General features: G+C 51.6%; 1 protein-coding gene across 15 annotated transcripts in view; it reads left to right on the top strand.

The window, feature by feature from the left end:
* Positions 1–24,295, top strand: part of RAP1GAP2 (RAP1 GTPase activating protein 2) — a 206,452-nt gene extending 182,157 nt beyond the window's left edge. For 14 of the 15 annotated variants that reach the window (XM_033089948.1, XM_033089946.1, XM_033089947.1 and 11 more), the window contains 10 exons: positions 223–309; positions 1,595–1,729; positions 9,961–10,098; positions 11,802–11,920; positions 14,422–14,535; positions 14,756–14,873; positions 15,328–15,454; positions 18,598–18,674; positions 19,053–19,091; positions 19,956–24,295. In XM_033089948.1, coding sequence (XP_032945839.1) covers positions 223–309; positions 1,595–1,729; positions 9,961–10,098; positions 11,802–11,920; positions 14,422–14,535; positions 14,756–14,873; positions 15,328–15,454; positions 18,598–18,674; positions 19,053–19,061 — 924 coding nt within the window. In that variant the 3' untranslated portion in view covers positions 19,062–19,091; positions 19,956–24,295. The remainder of the gene's footprint in view (positions 1–222; positions 310–1,594; positions 1,730–9,960; positions 10,099–11,801; positions 11,921–14,421; positions 14,536–14,755; positions 14,874–15,327; positions 15,455–18,597; positions 18,675–19,052; positions 19,092–19,955) is intronic. The other variant, XR_004421276.1, reaches the window with a different exon arrangement.
* The last annotated feature ends 2,372 nt before the right edge of the window (positions 24,296–26,667 follow it).

Genomic DNA, 26,667 nt, shown 5'->3' with positions numbered 1-26,667 from the left:
CTTCAGTCCCAGGCGCCTTGGGCAAAAATTGTGATTGTGGAGGATTGATTTCCTGGGACACAGGGAAGTTGGTTTCCATGCTGGCATCTTAGCAGGTGGGCTTGGCCTGGGCTAGAAATGCTCAAATGCCAGAAAGGACCTTTCAGGGGATCTCCCAGACTTTCTGTTCTGCCTACCCGTTACTGAGGCTGGGAGCATCCCGGGGCTTCTTGTCTGTTCCAGGGCCCGGAGTTCAGGGAATTCCTGCTCACCAAGCTCACCAATGCAGAGAACGCTTGCTGCAAGTCGGACAAGTTTGCGAAGCTAGAGGTGAGAGCGGGCTTTCTGATGGTCTTCCTCCTGCGCTCCTGGCCACCTGTTTGCCGGCCTCTGTTGGGGGGCTGTTCAAGGGAGGGGGGATGAGCACTGTCTTTTCCTCTGTAAGCCTTCAGCCCTGTGTTGATATTGGAACTCTGTCTTCTTGTGGAAGCTAAATCCAAACTTCAGGTCTAGTGAACCATTCACTAATCATTTATTGAGCACCTACTATGTGCCAGGCTCTGTTCTGTTACCTGGGATATGGGCACAAATGAGATTCTGTTTCTGCCCTTACAGAGCTCACAGGCAGGTGGGAGGGGCCATTACTACAGAGACAGGTGTGGTACAGAGTGCCCGCCCTGGGCCAGCACAGGGCTGTGACTCAGGATGGTGACTGCCTCGGCCTGTGGCGGACTGGGATGTGTTCAGGGAAGGCTGCTTGGAGTAGGTGGCCTGTGAGCTGCTGAGCCTTTTTCCAAGAGGAAAGAGTAGGGAGGCTTATTCCAGGCGTGGAAGACACAATGAGCAAAGAATCAGAGCACGACTTCGTGAAGGAGCTCCAGAGGGTTTGATGTGGCCTGAGAGAAGGGCTCATGTGGGCATGGAATGGGGGGAGATTCAGTTGGAGACATTGGTTCAGTCAGATCAGCAAGCGCTTTGAGCAAGAGGTGGTGGGGCCCTGATAAAGTACTTAGGCAAGAGAGTGATGACACAGCTTGCTTCGACTGGGCATAGAAGGAAACGATTTGGGGTCAGTCGGGAAGACTTGCTGGATTTCTGTATATAATGGTGGGGCCAACTGGAATTGTGGGGCGGCTCTTAGGCCTCAGCTTGGGCTCTTTGCTGACATGGGCACCGATGGGAGTTGAGCTCGGTCAGGACCTGCTGACATGAGGTGCCTGCAAAGGCTGGGTTGCTGGTCGGGGTGAATGGCGCCCCCTGGAGGTCGTACACATGGCTCTGGACAAACATCTGGATGGAGCGGAGCAATGGGCAGTTGGGTACATGGATATGGAGCTTGGGGCAGAGATCCGGGAGTCAGCAGGGGTGGAGCTGGGAGGGTGGGATGGCCCAGGGAGAAGGGGCAGAGGGAAGGGAGCAGAGGGCTGGGCGCAGAGATGTAGTGTTAACTGCAGCATGTGTGAGCATGGAGCCCAATCTGTCCTTGGGTCACACCGTCACCCAGATGCAGTTGACTAGAATAGCAGCCCTCAGGCTAGATGTCTGGAGCCCCCAGGGAGAGGGCACATCTCTGCCCTCAGTGCCAACTCCACGACTCCACCCTCTTCCCTTCCAGGATCGGACAAGGGCCGCCCTCCTAGACAATCTTCACGACGAGCTGCATGCCCACACACAGGCCATGCTGGGACTGGGCCCAGAAGAGGACAAGTTTGAAAATGGGGGCCACGGGGGATTCCTGGAGTCTTTTAAGGTACGGCAAAAGAGTGGCTGAGGATTGTTCTGGCAGGGAGGTGTGGGACAGACAAGGGCAGAGGTCTAAGGTCCGCAGAGCCCAAGTGCCAGTCAGAGGTGGCAGGACCAGCAGGGGCACCACAGGAGTTTGCAGAGGGCCGGGGCATCAGGAAATGTGAATGGTCGGAGCAGCCAACAGCGTCTGCTGCGTCCTCCACATCCTTCCTTAATCTGGATCGTCTCCTCCTGGCTGGGAGTCTGACAAGTAGGGACAGGGACAGAGTTAACAGCGGGAGAGGAGCCAGTGCAAACCACAAATATCATTGTTTTCATCTGCCTCCTTTGCGGTCAGAGCCCAGGGCAGGATGGCAGGAGCAAGAACACGAATCTTAGGGATCTTTAGCAGCCAGTGTGAGGTACTACAAGGATTCTTCCCAGCTGGCAGGGCACTGGAGGACCTGCTCAGGGTCACTGGGATGGAGTTAGAGTAAGTCCCTGTGGACTTTGCAAAGGGAAGAACTTTCTAACCAGAATGAGCTGCTAAAAGAAGTAGCGCGCTCCCTGTCCCTGGAAGTATTCAGGTGGAGCTTGGACAGCTGGCATGGCGTAAAGAAGATTCATCATCATATGCTTGTGAAGTGCTTGTTGGTCCACACAGCACTTGCACCCAGCATCCGAGCTGAGCCTGCCTGTTACCCTGTGCAGCTGGCAGAACGGGTCTTATTATTTCCACTCACACACAAGGGGACAGGATGAGAGGCTGCAGGAGTGCTCAAAACCGTACACCTGCTGAGAGGTAGAGCCTTGTTTCATACTCAGGTTTTCTGGTTCTTAGGTCAGTGTTCTGCTGAATTGCCCATTGCAGAGTGATGGGTAAAGCGACAGTGTGTGGGGTTGGGGTTAGACCTGCCTTTATGAGAACGCCAGCTTTGGGATCCTGGGCATGGTCTTTACAGTCCCTGGGCCACAGTGTTTTCGTCAGCAGAACAGGAATGATAAATAGGACCTTTGTGATGGAGTCGTTGGGAGAATTCATTGAAATAAAGTCTGGAAAAGTTACCATGGACTGGAATACAGTAACTGCTCAGTGAAAGTGTGAGCTGTTACTATTATCCTGGAAAGAGAAAGCTTACCACACATTATCCCGTCTAAAGCCTCACAGCTGCCCTCTGTGCCCTGTGGGGAAGGCTATTATTAAGGGTATAATTATTTTGGTATCATAATTCATACTCAATTTTAATATTATGAGCATAATTTTACATGTGAGGCAACTAAGACTCAAAGAGACAAAATATTTGTCCCAAGTCACCCAGCAAACAGGGGCGTTAGTTATATCTGGGTCTGCCGGATTCCAAAGCCTGTGTTCCCATTGGCTACGTGATACTGTCTCCCGGTTCCCCGACTCAGTTAAGACTCCACCCATGCGAGCCTGACCTGGGCAAGCCTGGGGTTCATCCCTTATGTCCGGGCTGGACCGCAGAGAGCAGGCAGGCCTCTGCTGGCCCTCATCGGGGCCAGCTGCTGAGATTCCTCACAAGGGCGCGGGTAGGAGCCAAGCTGCTTGTCCAGGCTGGTGGGAGATTCCTGGGACATCTGTTTCAGTCCTGACGGACAGTGGCAGCCAGCGTGAAATAGGAGAAACTGGGAGACTAAGAGGAAAGGGGGACGAGGGGAGAAGAGAAACAGGGGGGTAGCGGGGAGCCAGGTAGGGTAGCCTAACCGAGAAGGGTGAATGTGAGACCTGGTAAATACGAAAAGCTTCATAGGCTCCGCCCCATATCCGATCAATTGTATCAGATACTCCCACATCCCACAGGAAATGTAATTTATATAAGACTTCACCTGCAATTGACTGGCGAGCATAATGTTATGTTTTGCAGCCGTTTAATGAGGTGTTTGTTGCTTTCAGTTTTGTTGGTTTCTTTCTGTATTTTGGAGTTAACAGTTGTTTTTCCAGGTTTCAAATATTTTTATAACCTAGAAAAGCTTGTCGGCTGAGGACACTCTGCCCATAGTGCCCAGTGTATTAAATGTCCCGGCTGCTGCATACAGGTTGCGGGTGTAAAGGAAAGTGGCCTGAGGCTATTTTTTCAGTCCCCTGCCTCTGGCAGGAGTGGCACTTGATCTCTGTTGGACGCCAGCAGGTCTGACTAAAGGGGTTTCCAAGAGAGGGAGATGTCTCAAAACTTCATCTTTACTTGTCTGTGATCCAATAATCCAGGGAATTTTTCTTTTCCACCTTACATGCTGAAGATAGACTCGCGTCTACATTCTGCTTCCATGCCTGTGTCCCAGGTGGCCCTGGGGGGTGAGAGAGGGGGCCCTCACAGTCAGTCAGTCGCACAGAGCAGCTTTTCTGCCCTCCCTCCTGGGGCACACAAGCTCTTTTGCCCTGTCCCTTCCATTAATGTCCTCACATCTCCCAAGCTGTGGAGGCTGGTGCTGGGACCAGGCCAGGCGCTGCAGCCTGCAGCAGCCAGTGGCCTGGGGGTTTCAGATGTGTGGGCCGAGCCTGCGGCCAGGCCTGTGGTCTGTCCCAGCTCAGGAAACTGTCTCTAGTTTGGGTATTTCTTACTGGGTGCTTCGGCCGGTGCTATGGTGTCAGAATTGTTGGTATTCCTGAGGGCGTTCCTCACCCAGACCTCTGTGAGATCCCTCTTGCAAGACGTCGTGCGTGGAATGGGCCTAGGTAGAAAAGTTGCATGTTTTATTTCCTTCCTGTCAAAGTTCTGCTCTCACAGGCACATGGAAACATAACTGAGAATTCCCAGGGCTAGAAGCGATCTCAGCCATCCACCCCCTGCTGCTTGTGACTGTTCTTCCCCACCCTGCAGTGCAGTGACCCTTTGTCCCTCTCTGGAGAAGCAGAACTGTCACTGTCCTAGGCTGTGCCCCTGGCGCCTCACACCACTTAGAATAGCTCGTCTTCCCATCTCTCTTCAGCTCCACTGGCTGTCACTGCAGTGTTTCTTCCATGAGAGAACAGTTGGTTTACGGACGTCTAGACCTACTTCTCAAACTGAGATGCTTGGAGATATTTTCAGGAATCTGCCAGTTCTACAGACACTTTGAAATTTTGCATTTTCACTTAGCTGAAAATATAAAAAAAAAGTATTTCCAATTATAGAGACCGAATTTTTACAGTGAAACTTACCATTGAAGGACATGAACAAATAAGTAGGTATGTTGCAAATGCAGCCACGGGACCACTGGTGTTGGGAGTCTGTGGACATGTTCTTGGAGTCTTGCAAGAATATTTTTCTTTATAAAGGAGCAGTACATTATTCACCTTTGAAAAATATTCATCTCCAGACTATTGTTCTTCAGTACCATTCTCAGCCACTGCCAGCTGTTGAAATTTCTGTTGGTCCCCAGTGAAATGAAAAGAAAAAGTGACGCTACTTGACGTACCACATATGTATGTCCATAAAGCACACAGAGGCCACGTTTTGAGAAACCCCGAGCTAGCCCCACAGACCTCATCGTGCAGAAGGGGGAATGGAAGACCAGGGAGGAGAAGGCCACCCAGGGGCCCCAGAACTGGGACCACCCAAAGCAGGGAGTTGTCAGGTGAATGTCTCCCAGCCTTTGAGGGCCACTAGTAGTTAACGCACTGGTCTGATCTGACCCCTAGTGGCAGGAGAGGAGCACCAGGCTTCCGATATTCTCAGCAAAGTACCCACCCGCAGGCTGGGGCAGCTCATGGATTGGAACTCTGGACTATCTGAGTGGAGATGTGGAGGGATAGTTCCTTCTCCCGTCAGCCTCTGTCCTTTATTTGTGCTGCTAGTGGGACAGAAGACCCTGTTCTGGACCTCAGAGTACTTCCTTATTAGGGGCCGTGGTGGTGGGCAAGGAATTTCATATTTCTCTCCAAAGGCCCCTGCCTCGGTTGCTTGCCTGGTACAGGTAGGCACGTCCCATTTAGTCATCCCTGTGCATTTGGTCCCTTAAGTTGAGTTTGTTAAATGGAAACAACTCACAAAAGCCATTTGTAAGGAAGCGAGGTTTGTGGCTGGCCCGGAGGAAACGTGTTCCCTCCGTGATGCTAAGTGGTGTTTGTATTCCCGGCTGAAATGAAGTGACATAAACAGATAAGGAGAAAGTGATCCCATCCCTTTTTTCTCATTCCCCTAAAAGAGAACTTGTTCAAAAGTAAGTTATGATGTGTGCTGAGGGTTGGGAAATCATGGTGACTGAGGATGGGTACAGAACTGGAATGATTAGCTGGGAGGAGAGCAGACTCAGGATAGCCAGGGACAGTTGTGTGAAACATGGAATAAACTGGTCTAAAGTTCCATGGTTTAGAAATGGTAAGATTTCAGCTCGATGCGCAGCAGAACTTTCCAGGGGTCAGGCCGTCCGCCGCTGGAGCAGGCAACCTTGAAAGCAGTGAGCAGCCGGCCCCTGAGAGGAGGGTGGATGAAATGTGGCCCCCATGTCCAAAGGGCTGAGTAGAAGAGGGGCCAGATCGTCCCTGGAGACCTCTCGATGCCCATACAAAGGCTGCATGTGCCTGTCCTTTTCTCTCCTGCCTCCCTCTTTCCATATCACGGCCCTCTGTTCTCTTCTTCACCCTGTACCCAGTTCTTCTCCCAGCGTGAGAAGGCTCGTGCTTCCAGCTCTGCATCAGAGTGAAGCATGAAATGCTTTAGACCATGTCACTGGATGATTCCGTCTGAAAGGAGCATTATTTAGATCTCTCTCTCTCTCTCTCACTCTCACTCTCCCTCTCCCTCTCCCTCTCCCCCTCCCCATCCCTCCCTCCCTCCCTCCCTCCCTCCCTCCCTCCCTCCCTCCCTCCCTCCCTCTCCCCCCACCCCTAAAACTGGGAAGGAGAGTTAACCTTGAGCGAGCAGGTATCATGCCAGGTATTTGGCACACAGCATGTCATCCTCACACGGACTGTCACCACGTTGCAGATGAGGAGACTGTGTCTCAGAGAGGTTCACACTCCATGCTGGGAAGAACAAGACTCAAATCCCTTCCTGTTTGCTTTGAGCAGCAGACGGCCACCCTGTCCGTCCCTGGGATTCCCCGTCAGCCTATTATCTCCTCAAATTTATCTCACTGACTCAGCAGGGCATTTGAGAAGATTCTTCCCCAACATCAACCTTGCAGATTTTTTTTTGAGGGGAAGCCAACCACTTGGTTTCTAATCACCCTTAGTCCATCCACCTGTTGAATTATATATGTTCACTCTGGACCACTTTTTGGGATACTGGGGCCCCTTCATCTGGAGCCCAGTGTCCTGGATTTGGGTCCTGGCTCCTCTCTTACCTGCAGGGTGACCTTGGGCAATCATTTACCTTTCAGGACCATTTCTATCAGTGCCTGTCCTCTCTGCATCTTAGAGTTGTAAGGACTCAATAAGTCCATGTATGTGAAGCTCAGCAGACCAGATACCATCACACAGGGCTTATTCCTCACATCGAATCTTTTCTGGACATGGATGGTGAAGAATCCATCAGAACATAAATGATTAATTGACATGTCATAGTTGATGACCGTAGTGGTGGTGGCACACAAGACGGCGCCAACAGAATGTCATGATGCTGAGCTGATGGAGCACTTGACTCATTTACGGAAACTGGCTGTTTATCCAAGGACACCTCAGAGTGGGTACCACACCTTTCCTGCCCTCAGTTTTCCAAAGGGCACATGACTTAATGATCTTTGAGTGCTGGAATGAAAAGAAGGTGCTGGCTGTTTTAACACATGTTGCAGGAAACTGTTGCTAGGCGACTGTTCTGTGGTCTAGAAAGGGAGAGAGATTTGATGTCCCTCCAGGGGGCGTCTTTGACTCAGACAGCAGAGGCTAGATGCCATCAGGGGTGCGAGGCTGGTGGGCTCAATGCCTCATTCAAGAGGAGCTGGTCTTCACGGTGGTCATATTTACAAATGGTCCTCTTTCCTGAATCAGCTTTCCATGTCAGGATAGAAAGGCAGGCAGGATGCGGGTCTTGGCCATTCCTGCACTTGGAGAATTCCTGACCTTGGGGAGAGCTCCCCGGGGCGTCTGCTATTTGGGTTGGGAGCAGCATTCCTGCTGATTTCTTGGGACTGTCTTGCTGTAGACCAAGCTCTTCCCTTCATGCTTCAAGGGAGGGAGGGGGTTCATTCTTCCACACGAGACCATCTCTATGTTGGCACATGGAGTGAGTAAGCCGACGTGTTTGTACGTGTGGGGGTTGAACCCGGGGAGGATGGGAGCAGCGTCCACACGTTTGTCTTTCTGTCAGTTTTCTGGAGCCGAGGTTCCGAGTCCGCCCTACCTCAAATGCCTCACACAATAAGGAAAATCCATTAACTCACTTAACGAAAAGTTGTGTCATCGGCATCCAGATTCCTTCCCTTTTCCCCTCTGCCATCGCCAGCTTGTCAGCTTTGTCTCAACCTTGATCCCTCACAAACCAACGTGGCTGCTGTGGTTCCAGGGACAGGCATATCACATCTCTTTTAGGAATTATCAAGGAAACCTTTCCCCAGACCCCTAGCAGATGTCCCCTCATGTTCCATTGGCAAGAGGATGGGTTCTGTGACTGCTCTAGACAGGTCAGAATTTACTCCTTTAGATGGAAGAAGAGGGGACATTGGACCGAACAGTGGTTCTGCCAGCAAGGAACGTGGCCTAGATGGTACTTGCACGTGAGCAAGTAACGATATGTGCATCCACGAGTCTGCATGTGTCTCTGAGGCCGTGGGGGCCCTGGACAGCTACTGAATGCAGAGGGAGGACTCCCACAGGCCCTGCATCTTTTCGCATTGCCCCAATTTTAGGAATGTGTCTTGTTTCCCCTGCTGACTTGTGCACTCCTTGGAGGCAGGGTCCATGTCTCACACTTCTTCACACTCCTCCTAGAATTCTCCTTGTTTCTGGCACAGTGCTGGGCACACAAGAAGCACGTGACAAATGCTTGTTATTAACAATAAGAGTAGCTACTTTTACTGGGTACTTATGATGTGCCGGGCCCTCTGCTAAGAGCTTTACATGCATGGCTGCCTGGCTGTATTATTGAGTGACTGAATGAATGATTAAAAAGAAGTGATGTGGGGTTTGGGGACTACTGGAGAGAAACCTCCCTTCCTAGAACCCTCTGTCATCTTTGAAGGCCTCCAGAACCAGGGAGCATCATCTTCGTGTTAGGTGGAATTCCCTCGGACTTGACTTATCAGGAAATCCTCCCTTGACCTTGTCAGGAAATCCTCCCTTGAGTTGAGCTGAGATCTGTCTGCCTTACTATAACCACTACCGTCGGGACAGGTTCAGAGGAATTCAGGCCTGCAGAGCAGTCTGAGGCGAGTGACCGTCCTATCCCAGGTCCGTCCCTGCTGTGGGCTCACCAGTCTTCATTTTAGCTGTTATTCTCATCGTTGCATGCACTGACCATCCTGGTTTCCCCTCCTGGGCACTTCACTGTTTGCCGATGTACCCTTTGCTGTTGGTGGCCCTAAATGGACACAGGGCTCTGTGTGGCCTGGGCAGCTCTGGGCCGTCTGAGATCCCGCACTTCAAGTCTGAGCGTGCATGTCCTGTTTGGGCAGTTGCACCAGGCGGCAGGCTCGTATGGACAACATTTTAGCCCCTGCGAGTGTGAGTGGTGGCTCAGGGCACAGTGAGAAAGAGCTCCTCTCATGGTTCCCCAGTAGCAAACATATTCCAAGTTATACAAGGCACACTTTGGGGTGACAACAGAAGGGATACCCAGTGTTTAAATACAGAGGGATGCTTAGCTTTCTGCCAAAAAAACAAAACAAAAAAAACCCCATCAAATTGGGGTCAGGCACTTGTGTCTAATCCCCCTGTGATCCTGCTTGGATCATGTCATTTCCAATTTACAGATGAGGAAGCTGCATGTCGGAGAGGTTGGTAACTAGACCGGGGCCACACAGGTTAGGTGAGCTGTCTAAGCCTCACTTTCCTTCTCTGTACGATGGGCTAACAGCCTTTGTCCACCTTGCAGGGGAGCTGGGGCACTGACCCCTCAGACTCTCCCTGGCCGGTGTCCTCTCTAGCCTCTGCCAGCAAAGAGCCACCTATGCCCATAGCATGTGAAAATCTTGTGCATACTGTAGTGATTAGTGCAGGGCCACCAAGGGGAGAGACAGAGACAGAGACAGAGACAGAGAGAGAGAACGTGAGCATGCACATGTGTTGAGGGCTGTGTCTGCACACCCAGCCAAGAGGGTGGGGTCATTGGAGAGGCCTGGCTCCAGCTCTCAGGCCCCTGTCACCTGCTGTCCCCACAGAGGGCCATTCGCGTGCGCAGCCACTCCATGGAGACCATGGTGAGCAGCCAGAAGAAGCCTCACAGTGGGGGCCTCCCTGGCAGCCTCAGCGGGGGCATCTCCCACAACAGCACGGAGGTCACCAAGACCACCTTCTCGGTGAGTGGCCACAGACACTGGGGTCCCCCAGGCCTCTGTGGGGGAGGGGTGTGTTCATCCAGGCTTGGGCCAGGCGATTAGAACAGGGTGAGCTAGATGACAGAGGGAAACTAAGGCTGCATGAGGGTGACCCCAGGCCCTGCCCTCTGAAGTGGAGCCTCCATTCCAGGCAGCACCTGGGACCGGCCCAGACTAGAAGCCTTCTGTTGTCCTGTTCTCTGGGTTTCCTTGACAACTGGGACTCCTCCTTGGGGCCAATCCTGTGAAATGGTCCTGGGGTGTGTTTCTCTGCCCAGCAGCTTGGGACTCATGACTGTGAGAGGGGTGTCCTTGCTTTGTTATTATTAGTGATAGCAGTAGCTGCCCCTGAATGCTGTGTGCTAGGCACTGAGCTAAGTAATGCCTGGACTTATCTCATCCGATCCCCATAACAGCTGTCTAAGGTAGGTACTGATGTGTTCTCCACTTTACATTTGATGAGAAGGGGACTGAGAGGGGTTAAGGAACTTGCTACAGGTCACCTGGCTAAGCCGAAGAGCTGGGATTTGGAAGCAGGTTGCGCTGATCTCAAGGCTTCACCCTTAGTCACTGTGTATCTTCCAAGGAAAGAACCTGGCAGGTCTGTGGGTTTGGGTCTGGTCAGCTTGCACCAGGGACGGGCCGGGTGAAAGAACCACATAATTGGGCCTTTTATAAAGCAAAGTGGCTTTGAATTCGTGTAGGTTAGGGTTTTCTTCTTTTTCCTTCTTTTTTTACAATAGCAGAATACCCACCATGATACTAATGATTAGTATTATAAGTCATCTTGCATAATTCACGTAATTTACCAGATATTTTCATTGCTCTTATCTTGTTGCTCCCAGACGGTCTGTGAAGTGAGCAGGGCAGGGCAATTATCTCCACTCTGTGGATGAGGAGAAAGGCCCAGGGAGTTTTGCCACTAGCCTAGGGTTGCACAGCACGTGAATGGCAGAAGTTGGGGCCGGGGTTGGAGGTCTGGCAGGATCTGAAGATTGGCTGCAGGCTCCCATCTGCCCCGCTCAGTCTCCCACCCCTCCCTCTGCCCCCGTGTGTGGCTGAAGCAGAACCTCGTTCTTGGCAGCAGCTTCGCCCTGCCCGTGGGTGCGCGTGGACCTGGCTCGGCTGCTCTCCTTCTGTCTTGTTATCGTGACACCCGGCTTGGACCCATTTATTTGCAAGGAGTGGATGGAGAGTCAGGGGTGCTGGGTTTTTGTGCTCATCCTGCTGGTGATTTGCTATGACCTTAGCGAAATCCCCTCCACTCCTTAGTTTCCTTATCGGTAAAGCCAGAGGTTGAACCAGGTCACGCCCAGGGCTCTCTCAGCTTTGTGGTTCTCCATCTGTGACCCCCGGAATCATCCTGTCCTTTTCAAAATGTGGGGCTCTCCTTAGAGTGGCCCTGACCCCATGTTCCTCCAAGGATTCTGGACTTGGGTGGATTGTTACCCGGGGCCATAGCGTCTGGCTTAAGAATGCAGGACAATGGGCTGCAAGTGGCTTGAGCCTCGGGTCTCAGCTCCTGTTACACAGATCCCAACCTTACTGGCTGTCTTGCTATTTCCTGGGATCTCTTCCAGGCCAGTTAGAAGGTTGCAGGGGCTATTTGTGGACAAGAAAGGGGATGATGAGAAGGAGATCTGGGTTTGTGGTGTGAACACTCATTTTGGTGATTTCCTTGGCAGCCTCCAGTGGCAGCGGCAACAGCGAAGAACCAGTCACGAAGCCCCATCAAGCGACGGTCGGGGCTCTTCCCCCGTCTGCACACAGGCTCTGAAGGCCAAGGGGACAGCCGGGCACGATGGTAACTGTCCAGTGTGGGGTTCGTCAGTTTCCTCCACCACAAAAGCTGTAGGATGGTCACTTCGGGGAGGGCTATGCACAGCTTTGGGACATGGCTTCCTTCTAACCTGACCCTACCTCAGGCCTCTGTTTCTCACTCAGCTCTTTGTCCACCAAGGCAACTGTGGCAGTCTCTGCACTGGACTTCCAAAGTTGTTCTTGTTGCATTTGGACCCAAACTAGATTCTTCTCTTTCTTTGCTTCCTTTTTCAAAGCTCACTTGTATGTCCCCTCTTATGGAAGCCTTCCCTGATTCTGCCAGGCGGAGTTAATTAAACCTTTTTCCTTTGGGTTTCTAGAATGTCTTATTTGTTTGTTTGTTTGTTGTTGTTTTTTAGCAATACTTGTATCATACTTCACCTGTTCTTGCTGTCTTTCTGACTCTATAACCAGTGAGTCCATTTGTTGTTTAATTCAGCAAGCAGCATTTCTTGAGCGTCTGCCATGTGATGGGCTCAGTGCTCAGACAAGAGCTACAGAAGACACAAACCTGCCTTCCAGAACCTTATGGTCACGTGAGGGAAAGGGAGGCATTGAGGTTGACTTCCTAGTTTCCAACCTGTCTGCCTATAGCCCTGGATGGGGGCACCAGTCCCTGAGCTTGGGCATGCAGGATGAGGGGCAGGTTTTTGGAAGAGGATAAAAAGCTCTGTTTGGAGCGTGGACATGTGAGTGAGTCCTGTGGGTCACTCAGAAGAGAAGCCCCGAATTCTGAGTGGTCAGAAGTGCAGGTCTTGAGCTTAGGAGAGAGACCGTGACTGGAGAAGGAGAGGTGGGAGTCACAGGGGTGGAGATGGTGGGTAAAGACAGGTCAGTGAGTACAACCACCCAGGGGTGTGTGTAGAATGCCTGGGGAACACCAGCGTTTAAGGGCACGTGGAGAAAGGAAGAGCCAGTGAAGAAGCCTGGGAAGGAAGGAGAGCAAGGAGGGGGAGAGCTCGGAGAGGGGACATTCCAGGTGGGAGGGTCAGACATGCAGAGAAGTCCAGCACAATGACCTGAACCCCTGCTTGGGTTGACAATTAGGAAGTCATGAGCGACCGCGTTAAAAGGGCATGGAGGTACTTCATGCCTCTAGGATGACTGTAATCAAAAGGACAAATAACAACAAGTGTTGGCAAGGATGTGGAGAAACTGGAACCCTCATGCATTGTTGGTAGGAATGTCAACTAGTGCAGCTCCTTTGGAAAACAGTCTGGCAGTTCCTCAGAGGGTTAAACATGGAGTTACCACGGGACCCAGCAGTTCCACGCCTGTACATCCAAGAGAAAGAACACGTATGTCTGCATAAAAACTAGCATACAGATGTTCATAGCAGCTTTGTTCATAATAACCCAAAGTGCAAATGGTCCAAATGCCCATCACTCGATGAATGGGTAAATGAAACATGGTATATTCATAAAATGGAATACTATCTTGCAATACAAAGGAGTGACGTACTGACAGATGCTACAGCATAGATGCATCTTTAGAACACTGCTAAGTGAAAGAAGCCACTCATGAAAAGACTACACCATGTTGTATGATTCCATTTATATAAAAGTCCAAAGTAGGCAAATCCATAGAGAGAGAAAGTATATTAGTGGTTGCCAGGGGCCGGGAGAGGAGAGGGAGGATTCGGGAGTGGTTGTCAATGGGTCTGGGGTTTCTTTTAGGGGGGATAAAAATGGTCTAAAATTCGATTGTGGTGATGGTTATGAATATACTAAAAACCAGTGAATTGTACATTTAAATGGGTGAATGGTATGTGGCTTATATTCCCATAAAGCTGTTAAAAGATAAAAGTGCCTTGAGGACAGGGCCATTATGTCCCCAACAGTGGGCACAGGGCAAATAGTAGGCAGCGGTGCATGGTCTTTGTTAAACTGTAGCAGAAGGAGACCCTTGGGCCCTGGGCTGGGAGTTGCCCGTTTACCCAGACGCCCTTCCCAGCACTCAGGCTTGCCTCGGCACATGCATCCAGGGAGCTCATTTTGTAGTCTGTGTGAGGGGGCTCCCTAGAGTTATGCAGCGGTGGCCCTGCCAGCACCCCGAGGAGTACATGTACACTGTGTTGTTTTCTGGCTGTGGCGGTGGATTTCCTAGACCCCACTCCATTCCCTCTGTAGCCCGCTCTTGACCTGGAGCTCTGCCAGGTTTTGCCTGCTTGGGTGGGGGGTGGATTGGGGCATGGGGGCATCAAGCCAGGACTCCTGTCTAGTAGCTCTTGACTCTCACTCAGGAACCTTGAGTAGCCCCTTGCAAAGCACAAAACCCTGTTATCTGGACCGCCTGTCCTGCAGTCTCTGAGTGGGGCTTGGGTGGAATGGAGGTTCTGGTGGCCATGCTCTGACGGGGGCGCTGTGACCCCACAGGCCCTCATGGTACTGAGAGCTGATAGGGGCCTTGCCTCAGGCCTGGGGGTGAGGTGGGAGTCGGAGACCGGCCCCCTGGCCTCATTTCTCTTCATCCTCTTTTCCTCAGTGACAGTGCATCCAGCAACCCCAAGACCCCGGATGGTGGGCACTCTTCTCAGGAGATAAAGTCTGAGACCTCATCGAATCCCAGCTCTCCGGAAATCTGCCCCAACAAGGAGAAGTAAGAGTGAAGGTGGGGGAAGGGATAGCTTTAGCCACTTGGAGTTCTGGGCTATATCTCAGCTCCAGGCACCTTTTGCTTCGGGAACTCCCTGGAACACAAAAGCCAACAGGCAGGGGCATGGGGCCTGCTGGTGGGCAAGCTCAATCTCTGTGAGGCCTGCGCTGCCCTGCCCTCGGTCCCGGCGTGTGACCAGGGCGTGCCTTCCTGTTCCCTGCAGGCCCTTCATAAAGTTGAAGGAGAATGGCCGAGCCAACATCTCCCGCTCCTCCTCCAGCACCAGCAGCTTCAGCAGCACGGCAGGGGAGGGCGAGACCTTGGAGGAGTGTGACAGTGGGGTAGGTGTGGCCCTGTCCAACCCTGGGGAGCGGGGAGGGCACCCTGGGCCCAGCCAGACACCCGCTCTGTGTATTAAAATAGCTACTGTGGGCACAGCCCCATCCAGGCTCTGCAGATAAAGGGGAAGTGTGAAAACGCCTCCCTCTGGGAGCAGTGCTTTGTGGGGGGTTGCCCTGGCGTGACATAGGAGCAGGAGCAATGGGTCAGAGGCCAGGCAGAGTGGTGTCCCTGCCATGGGCTTCCTGGCTGGAGAGGAAAGGGGTCAGTGCTTCATGGGGCTGGGACAGGGGCACTTCCTGGGGGGGGAGGGGAGGGTTGGAGGCAGTAGAAGGAAAGAGCGTGTCCAAGTGGGGAGTGGGAGGCAGGCACTGTGTGGCGTCTGCCGAGGTGCCAGCCACTCTGGGGGGCTGCCGGGGGCGGGGCTGGTCTCACTCACCCGGCCTCTCTCCCCAGAGCAGCCAGCCGTCCACAACCTCACCCTTCAAGCAGGAGGTGTTTGTCTACAGCCCGTCCCCGAGCAGCGAGAGCCCCAGCCTGGCAGCAGCCGCCACCCCCATCATCATGAGCCGGAGTCCTACAGGTCGGTGGCATCTGGTGGCGTGTCCACGTGACCACACACAGGAGCTGGAGCTGTGCCCTGACCACTGCTCATGGGGCATGTGCCCCACGTGTACTAAACTGGCCCGTTTCCAGCCCAACCCCAAAGCGAGAGGCCCTTGAGCTCTGTTAGCTCATGGTATCTGTTCATCGACCTTAAGAGGCCTGTGTTTTTGTCCTCTCCTTACTCGTGGGGAAACTGAGGCTCAGAGAGTTCAGTGATTTTTCTGGAGGAGTTGGGATTGTGTGAGTCGAACGCTGAGGCTCTTTCCACTTTCCCCATCACTGACTCAGGGCTGCCCTGCCACAGTGATGGTCCTGAATATACGAGGATATGAGGTGGTGAGAGTTTTGCAGGGAGAGGGGACAGCACTTGAAGCAAAAGCCTGGAGGGAATCGAGAGACCGTGTTCTGGAATCACACATGGGTCAGTGTGGCTGGAGTTCGTGGAGGGGAAGGGTGAGAGAGGAGACAGCAGTTGGAACACCAGGCTGAGGCCACCACGGAGACCACCCTGGTGACGTCACTGAGGGTCGTAAGTCTTGGAAGGTTCTTAAGTAGAGAAGAATCGTCAGGAGTTGAGAAGGGCTATTGGTGGCGGCAGCTGGCTGAGGAGGAAAGATTGGGGAGCAGGTACAGGGAGTGAGATCAGTGAGGGTTCACAGTGAGTGGTGAGGGGTGGCAGGCCATGGACCTGGGGGTGTCTGGAGCAATGGGAGAAGCACGTGGATTCAAAAGATGCCAAGGAGGTAAAACCTCTCGGGCTCAGTAGTGTGGGTTCAGGGAGAGCAAGGAGCGTGGGCCTCTCGGGGTTCTGTGATCCCTGCAGTTGGGCAGAGTAGGAAGAACTGGCTCTGGGGAGAGGGTGAAGGGTTGGCACCTGAGGGGCATCCAGATGGATGTGTACGGTAGGTACTGCTGAGCACTGTGGGTGCCTAGAAATCAGAGCCTTGGTCTCGCCCTCGGGGAGGGCAGCCCCGTGTGGGGGCACGCACAGGACTCTGGAGCCTGCGTCCTAATCCTGGATCCCCTACTTACTAGTGGTGTGATATTGGACAGGTTACTGAACCTTTCTGTGTCTCAGTTTCCCCAAGCAAAAAATGTTGGGAGGGGACTCGTTTCTCCCTCATGGTTGTGGGAAGATTAAATGAGTTTATGCTTGTAAGAAACTTACAACTGTTACCCTAAGTGTTTGTTAAATAACAGGAATAGAACGATAGTGTAATCTGTAGCTCTCAACTGGGAGTGATCTTGCTCCCCAGGGCACATTTGGCAAAATGTCCCTTTGATTTTCTCGACTGTGGGAGGAGGGTGCTGCTGGCATCTAGCGGGCAGAGGTCCAGGATGCTGCTAAACATCCTACAATGTGCAGAGCAGCCCCCACTGCAAAAAATTGTCTGGCCAAATGTCAATAGGTTGAGGGTAGGAAACTCTGATCTAAATAATGATGGAGACATAGACAGGGCCAGCTCAGGTGCTTCCTCTTGCTCGGCTCCCTTTGGCTGGGCAGCTGTGGAGCTGGGTCCTAATCCTGGCTGCCTGGACAGGCCCACCTTTCTGAGCCTCAGTTTCCTCATCTATAAAGTGGGGGTAGTCATACAGATTCCATGATTTAAAAAAATAAGGCTTAATTAACTATTGAAGAAATGAATGAACGAATCCATAACCAAGCTCGGCTCCTACATGGTATTAAATAAATTTCCAAATAAATAAGGTTTCGAGTAAAGGGAGGTGTAGAGTGTGTCTGCGACTTGCTGAAGGTCACCCAGAAAAGAAGGGGACCTAGGATGGGCCTGGTAACTCCTGCCTGGTGTTTACTGCATCCGCCGTGGCCCCCCACCATAGTATTTAACCCTGAGCGGCCACCACTTCTCACCCTCAGCCCCATGGAAGTTGTGCTGGGACCCACTGGACCATCCTCGCCCTGTGGAGACCTGGAAACCCATTTTAAGCTGTTCAGTGGCATCTGGGAAGAGACAGGGTTAAGGGGAGGGAGATGGCCTGGAGGGGCGTGACATCGGTCTTCCATGATCTCAGATGCTCCCACCATCCACCATCGTCATTTCACACCGGGGCTCCCTGGGGCCCTGAGAGGGGAGTGGTGGGAGAGGTGCTCACGGGGCTGGGTGGGGCTGCTTGACGGAAGCACCACGAGTAAGTCAGCGGCCTCCAGCTGGAGTGTACTGAGCTGTAGGCTCCCTCCCCGGGCCAGAGGAGAACCAGAAAGCCAGTGGTCGGTCCCCTGTCAGTGGTGTGCTGGTAAATATTTAACAACGGGCTCTCCTGCTACGTACACACACACACGTATATGTTTACTGTAAATTTTACTGATGCAAAGGACCTGAAACACAATTTGTAAAAAATGGTAAAATATACAGTATTCTTCCCTATAAATCCCATATAGCCGATTGGTGCTTACAGACAGTTTTATTGACAGTTGCCTAACCTTTGTATTTGTAGACAACTTAGGTTGCAAATTACAAACAGGTGTTCTTCTGACCTGAATGGTGATTGATATTATTTTGTCAGTGACACAAGCAACTTCTTTGCAGAATCGGACAATAGTTTTCAAATATGGGTAGAATATTTAATCAGTTATTTTTGTGCTGTTCACAATGTAATAGCTATAGATACAACACAGTTTCAAGTTTTAACTCACTCTGTTGATGTTTTCTCCATTAATTTCTTAAGTCTAGGCAACAAAACAATCAATGAAGCTCTGGTTTGCAGTGTTTGCTGATTTCTGTGGCTTTGATACTCCTACTTTGACTGATCTGAAGCTACCAATGTGACGTGGAGCTGGGAAGAACTACCAGACAGACACAATAAACACCAATAACCTTAAGAGAATAGATAATAGTAAAGTGTAGTGAACTAACTAGGAAGTGATGACTTTTGAGTAGTTAGTATCCTTGAGGGACATCATTTATTTAATTATAAGTTTACATAATTTAATTTAAAAAATGTGTATATCAACCAGTTCACAACATTTCTAAAAATGCGAGAGTTGGCTCTCGTGCGAAGTGGAGGGGACGAGGCCCCCCTTTCCTGGCCTCCCTGTCAGGTTCCTCCCCAGTGACCTCTCTAGTGTCACCCTCTCTTCATGGGCATTCCTCTTTTTCCTAGATGCCAAAAGCAGAAACTCCCCGAGGTCAAACCTGAAATTCCGCTTTGATAAGCTCAGTCATGCCAGCTCCAGTGCGGTAAGGACTAGGGGTGGGGAGGTGGCAGGGGGAGCCTCCTGCACCCAACATTCCAGCCTCTTCCAAAAGCCAGACTTCCCTCCTGGGGGCACATCCCACCAGGGGAAGGAAAGCTCTGGTCAGATCTGGGGGTATGCTGTGGACCCCCACATAGTGCAGTGAGCCTGGGGGTCACCAACCACCTCTGCCACACGTCCTGTGTTAGAGGCACATCCTGGGACACACACAGCTGTGAGCTCTGGACTGTTGGCTCTGGGGGCTTCCGGTCCCTTCCTGAGCTCACCGGAAAGCTGAGAGCTGAGTGCACAGAAGCTGCAGTCGGTGGGGATTATGTCGTCTAGTTTTATAAAACGCTTATATGGATTTTTCTTGAAACAGGGTCACTAATATAGAAGAGGAGTCCTTCGCCTGTCAAAGGTGGGTCAAGTGTTTGTCCTGCTCTGGCCACATGCTCTGATAACCTGAGAATGGCCAGAGATACCCTGACAGCTGGGGAGGGTCAGTCGCATCTTCCGAAGCCTATGATGGGGAAGAAGGCAGGTGGCCTCAGGTGTGGATGGGAAAAGTTGTCCTAAAAGATTGCCCAGACTCACTGAGTCCATCTCCCTGCCCCAGGGGAGTCTGGTTGAGGGGCAGGGGCCTGGAGCCCACCTTTCTCCCCTGGAATGGGGAGCCCTCAGTTTGCCCCCTCACCTCTCTGTTCCAGGCAGCCTTTTCCTCCTTGTGTTTTTGGCCAGGCTCTGGGCTGAGATGTGTCCTCCCTGCACATCCAGACATGCCTTACCCGCTACACATTGTGCGGGAAGACCCGAGGGAGGACCTCCGCTCCAGCCTCAGCCAGGGGAGCTTGTGGTTCTCAGCAGAGCAGGGAGCATGGGTCCAGCTCACCTCAAGGCCTGAACTCCTGCTAGTGAAGTTACTAGAGACCCATCTGAATTTCCACCCTGCCACGAGGCTCAGGGGTGTGAGTCCCCGTTGGAATCAAGGGGAAGGGCAAAGCTGAGCCCATTTTATAAATACCTGATCTGTGAAAAAGAACAGAAGAGAAAGTGGGAATGCTGATACTGACTTCCAACTCTCATCCTGCACTTCAGATGCCTCAGTTCACCAAATTCACGTTTATGCCCAGCTTCTCAGGCTGTAGAAAGTCTGGTACCCTTGTATTTGGCACCCTCCTGTCCTAAGCGTCTTCAGTGGGCTTTGGCCGTGGACACATGGGTTCTCCCTTCCTTCCTTCGCCCACTGTTTGGTTATCATCTTCTTCCTCTTTGTCTCCTCCAGGGAAGCTCTGATTCTGTCTCGGAGAAGGCTCCTATTCCAGCATTTGGGGGTGTCGTCCACTACTCTGTCACAGGCCTGCTGCCCCACTGGCCACCTGCCCACCAGACCAGCTGTCTGTCTCAGTGTCCAGACCTGGCCCAGCCCTGCCTGCCTCTTCGCCAAGACACCCTGCCAGCCCCTCCTCATCTCTAGTCCAGGCCTCCTTCCTCCAAGCTCCCCTGCTCCTGACCACCCAATTTGCTATGTGTCTGGGTCGTTTGTCATCTTGTTTTGTCTGCAGAGGCAAGAGTTGGGTAAGGGGGGATCTGGGTACTGGTGACTCAGAGACCGGAGAGGCAGAGAGAGTGGCGAGGTGGGGAGCAGAGGCTGGCAGCAGGGGAAGGGACAGTGCTCTATCCTGGAGGTGGCAGGCACAGCGAATGAATTTAGTGGTAGTGGAGGAAGCACTTTTCCAGAAGCCAAAATGCGTAGCTCCTCGAAGTTGCCCTGACAGAAATCAGCTCTGTTGCTCCCATCTCGGGAGGTCCCAAACATCCGTTTGCTTCTGTGCTAGGAACTTCGTACCCATTTGCTGACCTCAGGCCGCAGGCAGCGTCCATGCCTGCCGCCAGTGTGTCTTGAGCAGCCCAGTGGTTGGAGCTGACACAGCGCTGGGTGTGTGTGGGAGCAGGTGCCCCTCTCTTCCTTGACGGCCCAATTTTGCACAAGCTCCTGATTGTGGTCACTGTGGGACCAGCCCTGTGTCAGTCTCTCCCCTTTGAGCAGATGTTTTTCCCATGAAGGGATGGGCAGATGGGAGTGAGAAGGAATTCTTGGAGAGCAAGCCAGTGAGCGCTGGGGCCTTGGCCGAGGAAAACCTCAGACCCAAGGGCTAGGCTGGGGTCCAGGTCTCTGTTGGTTGTGGAGGTTCGTGGGAGCGTGCCTTGAGCCTACCTCTTAGGTGAGAGCCGGAGACGTGAGGTGGGGATGGCTTGTCAGGTTTGGTCAGGCCCATGTGTGGGTGGAGAACTTGGCTGTGGCGAAGGAGTAGTGTCCTGCATTTTATGTTCCTGGCATCTGTGGGGGGCCCACGGCTGCCTGGGGGGTGCTCTTTCGAGCTACTGTGCCCTTTGGCTGTATCAAGGCTTGGTCCCCCAGTCCTCCTCTTCCCCTCTCCAACTGTGAGTCCACGGGCAGTTGTCACACTGGTGGGATTCCTGTAACCTGGGCCCCAGCGGGGTGCAGCTCCGACTGCAGACTGCTGCCTGCACCTCGGCCGGGCCACCTTTGCTGGGATGAGCCCACTCTCCTCTGAGCAGAAGCCCGCTCCTCGCTTTTCACCCACCCGAGTCTGCAGGGCGTTTCTGCTCATTGGCCCCAGTGGGGTTCAAGGCAGGGCGTCCTCCAAGTAAAATATCGAGTCTGAAGAGCAGACCCTTAGAGGTGCTGCAGCGTCAAGTGCATATGGGGTGGCACGGAGGTGCCACCGGGCTGCCAAGGTGACGCTGGCTGGGCCCCTGCTTTCCTGAGCAGACGACAAGAATTTCCAACCAAATGCTTTATTTGCATTGGGAGCTGGGTCTATTCCCAAGGCAAGGCACATAAACGTTATACTTGTTTTTGGCTGTTTCCCCATCGCTTTTGCCATGAGAGCAAAACCTCGATCCTTCGTTCCCCACTCACCTGGATGTCGCGGGATCCTATTTGCAGGCCGATGGACCTCTCCCCTCACACTGTTTGGGAAATGTGTTTACTTAACGTACTAGTCCAGTAAAATTTATTCTAGTTAGAAAGTCAACAAATGTCTGTTTAGCTTTTATGAAAAATCTCTAGAGCAGCACCCATGGCTGGAATGAGGCCTGCGGATCCTGGCAGCGTCCTGTTGGCTGGGTTTCTGAAGGAACTTGGAAGGTCAAACTGTATTTCTGTAAAAACAATTCCAGGGCTCTGGCTTGCTTCTCTGGGGAGCTGGTATTTACAGCTGCTTAGTGGTTGTGCTGTGTTGTGTTGTGCTCTGGGGGCCCCCTGAGGTTTCCAGGTTGCCCCAACTCTATCCTACTTGGGGACCTCATCCCGATCGCCCCCTGCTGCTCTGGCCGCTCTCCCTGCAGCCCCCACCTCCTGGGAGGGCTGTGCTCCTGCCTGTGAGCCAGTGGCCAGGATGGCTGGGTGTGGCCAGGGAAACTGCAAGGTGCAGGTTTGTTCCCTAAGAAGCAGCCCTGAGAGGTGGTGTCTACCTTCTGTTTGCTCATGGGGGTACTCTGGGTAGGATCTGAAATGTCCCTCCCTCCGGGTCCTGCGTCACCATCTCTGGGAAGTCCATGCGGTGGCTTCCACAGTGTAGCTGCCCTGCCCCCCTGAGGTCCCAGGGCTGAATAGCACCGAGCAGTCTCCCCTCACCCTGGGGGACTCTGGGGGCAGGCAGCTTGCGTTCCTGGATGCTGCTTCCTCCACACTCCCTTTGCATCTTCTCTGGCCCTAAATGTCTTTCCTGTTATCGCTGTGCACAGTCTTGGGGCTCAAGGATTTGCTCACGCTTCATCGGTCCTTGTGACTAGACTCATCCTAGTATTTGGTGGTCATGCTGGTGTTTGAGGCATCCTGCATGTCATCTGGACACAGGAGAAGTGTTTACTGGACACGTCTCTGGCTCTGGGAACTGCCTGACTCACGGAAGAAACTATACTTGTCATCCTCTAGGGCACTCAGATGCTTCTGCTCGCTTGATGCTTGAATACAGATGCAGAAAGAGCTTGAGATAGAAGGCCACAGCTAGAGTTTCTGTCCACACTGATCAGTGGAACATGGTATTTCTTGAAAAGCATTTTGTGGTCCAGCCTTGACACAGGGCCTTTTGGGCCCCTTTGAGCATCTCATCCAACCACGTCATCTCCCAGATGAGAAATCTCTGCTCCAGTGAGGGGACAACAACTTGCTTGAGGTCACATCACCAACTGGTGGCAAAGCTGGCATTAGAACCCACAACCCAGGGCCCTTGCTTTGGCACCGCCTACATGGTTGGTTCAAGTGGCTGCATTTCTTGGGACCTGAGTTTTGTGGAAGCCAGTTAGCTGGTGTCTTGGCACTGACTGGGAGAGGTCAGCAGTCAGGGTGCTGTAGGGGCCTCAGTTTCTCTTCTTTTCATCAGGTCGGATATTCTCTCAGATTTCTTAGTGAGGGCCTTGGGGTTTCGGATGCAGCTTGGGCAAAGGAAATGAGGAGGGAAAGAGATGTCAGTGGGTTGTGCCTCAGGGCTGTCGGCTCTTCCACTCTGGTCTATAAGGGGGATAGAGGCCAGGGCAGAGATGCAGTTAACCAACCTTCAGTTTCCCCTTTTCAAGTTAAAAAGTGTAAAAGAAAACTCTGGTTTTCCTAGATCCTTCAACAAGGGTCGTTAGATTAGTAAAAACGTAGACTCAAGTGATGAGGTGAGACAACAGCCTGTTTCAGTTTCTTACCCTGACTGTTCAAGGTGCCGACGCAAACACTACCTTCTTCATTCAATTCGGAGTCAACAGAGACAGGTCTGTTGTGGGGGAATGGTTGGGATTCAGGTCGATCTTACGGCTGCAGGTGGCCAGCAGGGACCTGGCCAGTCAGCCATGCTTGGGACCCTCCGGCTCCTCCCCCAGCCTCTCTCCAGCCACCCCTTTCTCAAAGGCAAGGGTGGGTCAGTGGAGTTTGTCAAGGTGATCCCTGCAGCCTGCTGGGGGGCTAGTTGGAGCATTCCTCTACAAGCTCTGATGCCTGTTTTACCCCCAGCCTCTTGCCCACCCCAACCCCACGTCGCCCTGCTTTCAGTTTAGCCATGTGCCTCTTTGGGAGGAAGGAGACAGGCCCTGCTAAGGCCAAGGATAGTGGAGCCCCGCCTAGTGAGAGGCTGTTGGGGCAGTGGCTCTGTCCTGTGCCTTACCATCCCTGGGGAGAGGCTGTTTGGCCGGAAGACTGGAATTTAAATGCCATCGTCTTTGATATTGTGACATTTCCGCTTGGAAGGGTCCACCCCCCTTCCCGCTCCTTCGCATGTGTGCCAACTCCCCCCTGTCCTGGCGTTCTTCCACACTCCAGCCGGGGAGTGCTGACGTTTAAGTGTGAGGAGATTCCTCTGTGTGGTAGAACCTAAGAAGTGTAGCTTGGAAATGATCCACGTGATGGTGAGTTTCTTTTTTCCCTCTTCCTGAGGTGATTTGTAGACCCTGACTGCCTATGTAATGTAAATAGTGTACATTTAATTTATTGCTATGGTAGCACATTGTATTTGTTAATGTATAAAACAAATTCTAAAAGGTCAACAAATGTATATTTTGTTGCTTAAATGTGTCTTTGCAGAAATTGACAATAAATAACATATTTTGTGTCCATCAGTGTTCAGACTTCTTTGCTTGGGGCCCCAGCCCTGAGCTTCGTCTTGTAGTTCACCAGACGTTGAATACTGGCCGCCCATGGGGCATATCTGACCTGTAGATATGTTATGTTGTTCTGAAAAGTGTTTTAAAATGTTCCAGTTAGTTGCTGATGTTTAAAAGCTGACCACAATTAAACTTTTTTTTTTAAAAAAAAACCTAGATACTTCACAGAAAATCTGAATTTTCTGCTTCTCTTAAAAATCAGATGCTGGATCCACTCCTTAGGAGTGGCACTAATTGGTCCGAGTGCACTAGAGGCTACCCTTGTGGGGGGACCTGAGTGCACCATTGTCACCCCCATTCCCTGAGGGTTATACCTGGAGCAGTTCACTCATACCTGGTATTTGCGTGGCCCCTGTGGCCATCTGAGTTTGAGACACCTGCTATTCGCTGATTTGTCTGCAGCCTGGGATTTTCTTCCTTCTGCCGACTTTCTTTCCAAATTCCCGGTTCACTTCTTCAAGGATTCTTTCATGAAAAAATGCCTTCCCTCCTCTCCCCTTTGCCTCCTGAATGGCTACACTCTTAGGTACGGACACTTTGCTTTACAACATTTAGATGTAAGTTTAGAAGTAATATCTGTATTATTTTTTCCGTAAGAAATTTGAAAGCAAGGACCAGGCCTTTATTTGCTGGGACTTGGTTGTGTAATCTTGGGCAAATTACTTAACTTCTGGATTTGCATTTTTTTAAAATGTGTAATTGGAAAAATAATCCACATGAAAAGCATGAGGATAAAAGCGAATTCATAACTCGGAAAGAACTTGGGAAAAATAATGACAAGTGTTATTCAAGCACCAGAAGTTCAATAATAATTGTTATCCTACTAACAACAGCAGCAGCTGACATTTATTCAATGCTTAGCATGTGCGTAAGCTTTTACATATGCAGTCAGTTCTGCTATAACATGATAGACTAGTTCCTAAAAAAAATCACAACACTGCAAAATTGTACAAATGGAAAAAATAGGGCGAGGGACATATAACACAAAGTTTGTCAGTGACATAAAAATTCATTCACCATTTAGTGAAAATGGTACCATAGTTTTACACATGTTAAATGATTAAGAAATACATAAATACTACAATAGACATGGCAATTGACTTTGAAACAGACCTGAAATTTGACTGTGGAAGCGGGCGTTGGAAGGGTTGCCACTTGTGAGTTACAGCAAAGAAGTAGAATGAGATGTTTTCTGAAATCGGACAGCAGTAACACCAGGTATGGACGGGCGTAGCTCATAGGTCACTCAGTGCCGAGGTAGCTGGTGGATGTTTGAGGTGTGTGCATGTGGGTTTTGTGTGTTCCTGTGCAGCTCAGTTCAGTTGGGTGTGGTTTTCTGCATTCACCTAGTGTGTCTCATGGAAGAGTTGCATTATCAAATGTGCAATTTGTGTGATATCAAATTTTCTTATAGCAATTGCATTGGACCAAATTCCCATTTCAAAACAAGTATTCCAGCAGAATTGATTGTATTATCTCATTTAGTCATCCAAACAACCCATTAAAACGTGTGGTTGTGTCTACTTCATTTAAAGAACCAGAATCAAATTGCGGTCTGGAATCCAAATTTGATGTAGATTTACATGGATATGCTCACCTCAATACGAAGGTGTGTTTCAAACCATGGGGTTCCAGATGCACAGGGGTGAACCACGTAAAGGGCATTTGAGCCCTCTTCGGTTTCTCTGCCCAGCTGGGAGCCGCAGTCCTGGAACCTGTGTCTGCTGTGTCCTGGGCTGCTGTCATCACACTCACGCTATGTCATATCTCAGCTGAGCCCATGGCTTTAGGTCTCCTGTTGCCCAGAGTTTTAGATTCCATCTGTTGGGTTCCCATGGCTGCAAGTGAAGCTGCATCTTTTACACAAATAGCCCAGGCCCAGCTGAACCTCATGGTTTGGCTACTTCCTGGATTCAAGCCTTCTTCCCAGGAGCTGGGGGATAGCTGGTTCCTGGGAGCCTTTGTGGAGGCTGAATGTTTTCTGCGTCTGTGGGAAAGTGCTGCAGGAGGCATGGCCAACCTTCAGCTGGGCCATTTCCTGTCCCTCCAAACCTTCTGATTCTCTGAAGGCCATGAGAGCTCACCTTTCAGTCTAGGTCTGCGTTCACGTATCTCCACTAGATGGGGCACTCCTCCAGGTCAGGAGCTCATTCTTGGGACTCTTGAAACCTCCCCACCTCAGTGTCCAGCAGCTCATAGCAGTCATTGAACTTCTGGTGGGCCGTTATTCTGCCTGCCATGTGGGGAAAGGTTTTCCTGAGCAGATGCTCAGACCGTGCTCAGTTTTTCCTTCAATCTCGTTTTTCAAGTGCCTGCTGTATCCA

This window comes from Rhinolophus ferrumequinum, chromosome 21 (assembly GCF_004115265.2).
Source record: "Rhinolophus ferrumequinum isolate MPI-CBG mRhiFer1 chromosome 21, mRhiFer1_v1.p, whole genome shotgun sequence".
Classification (NCBI taxonomy): Eukaryota; Metazoa; Chordata; class Mammalia; order Chiroptera; family Rhinolophidae; genus Rhinolophus; species Rhinolophus ferrumequinum.
The sequence above is the reverse complement of the archived record's forward strand: the minus strand, read 5'-3'. Positions and strand labels throughout refer to the sequence as shown.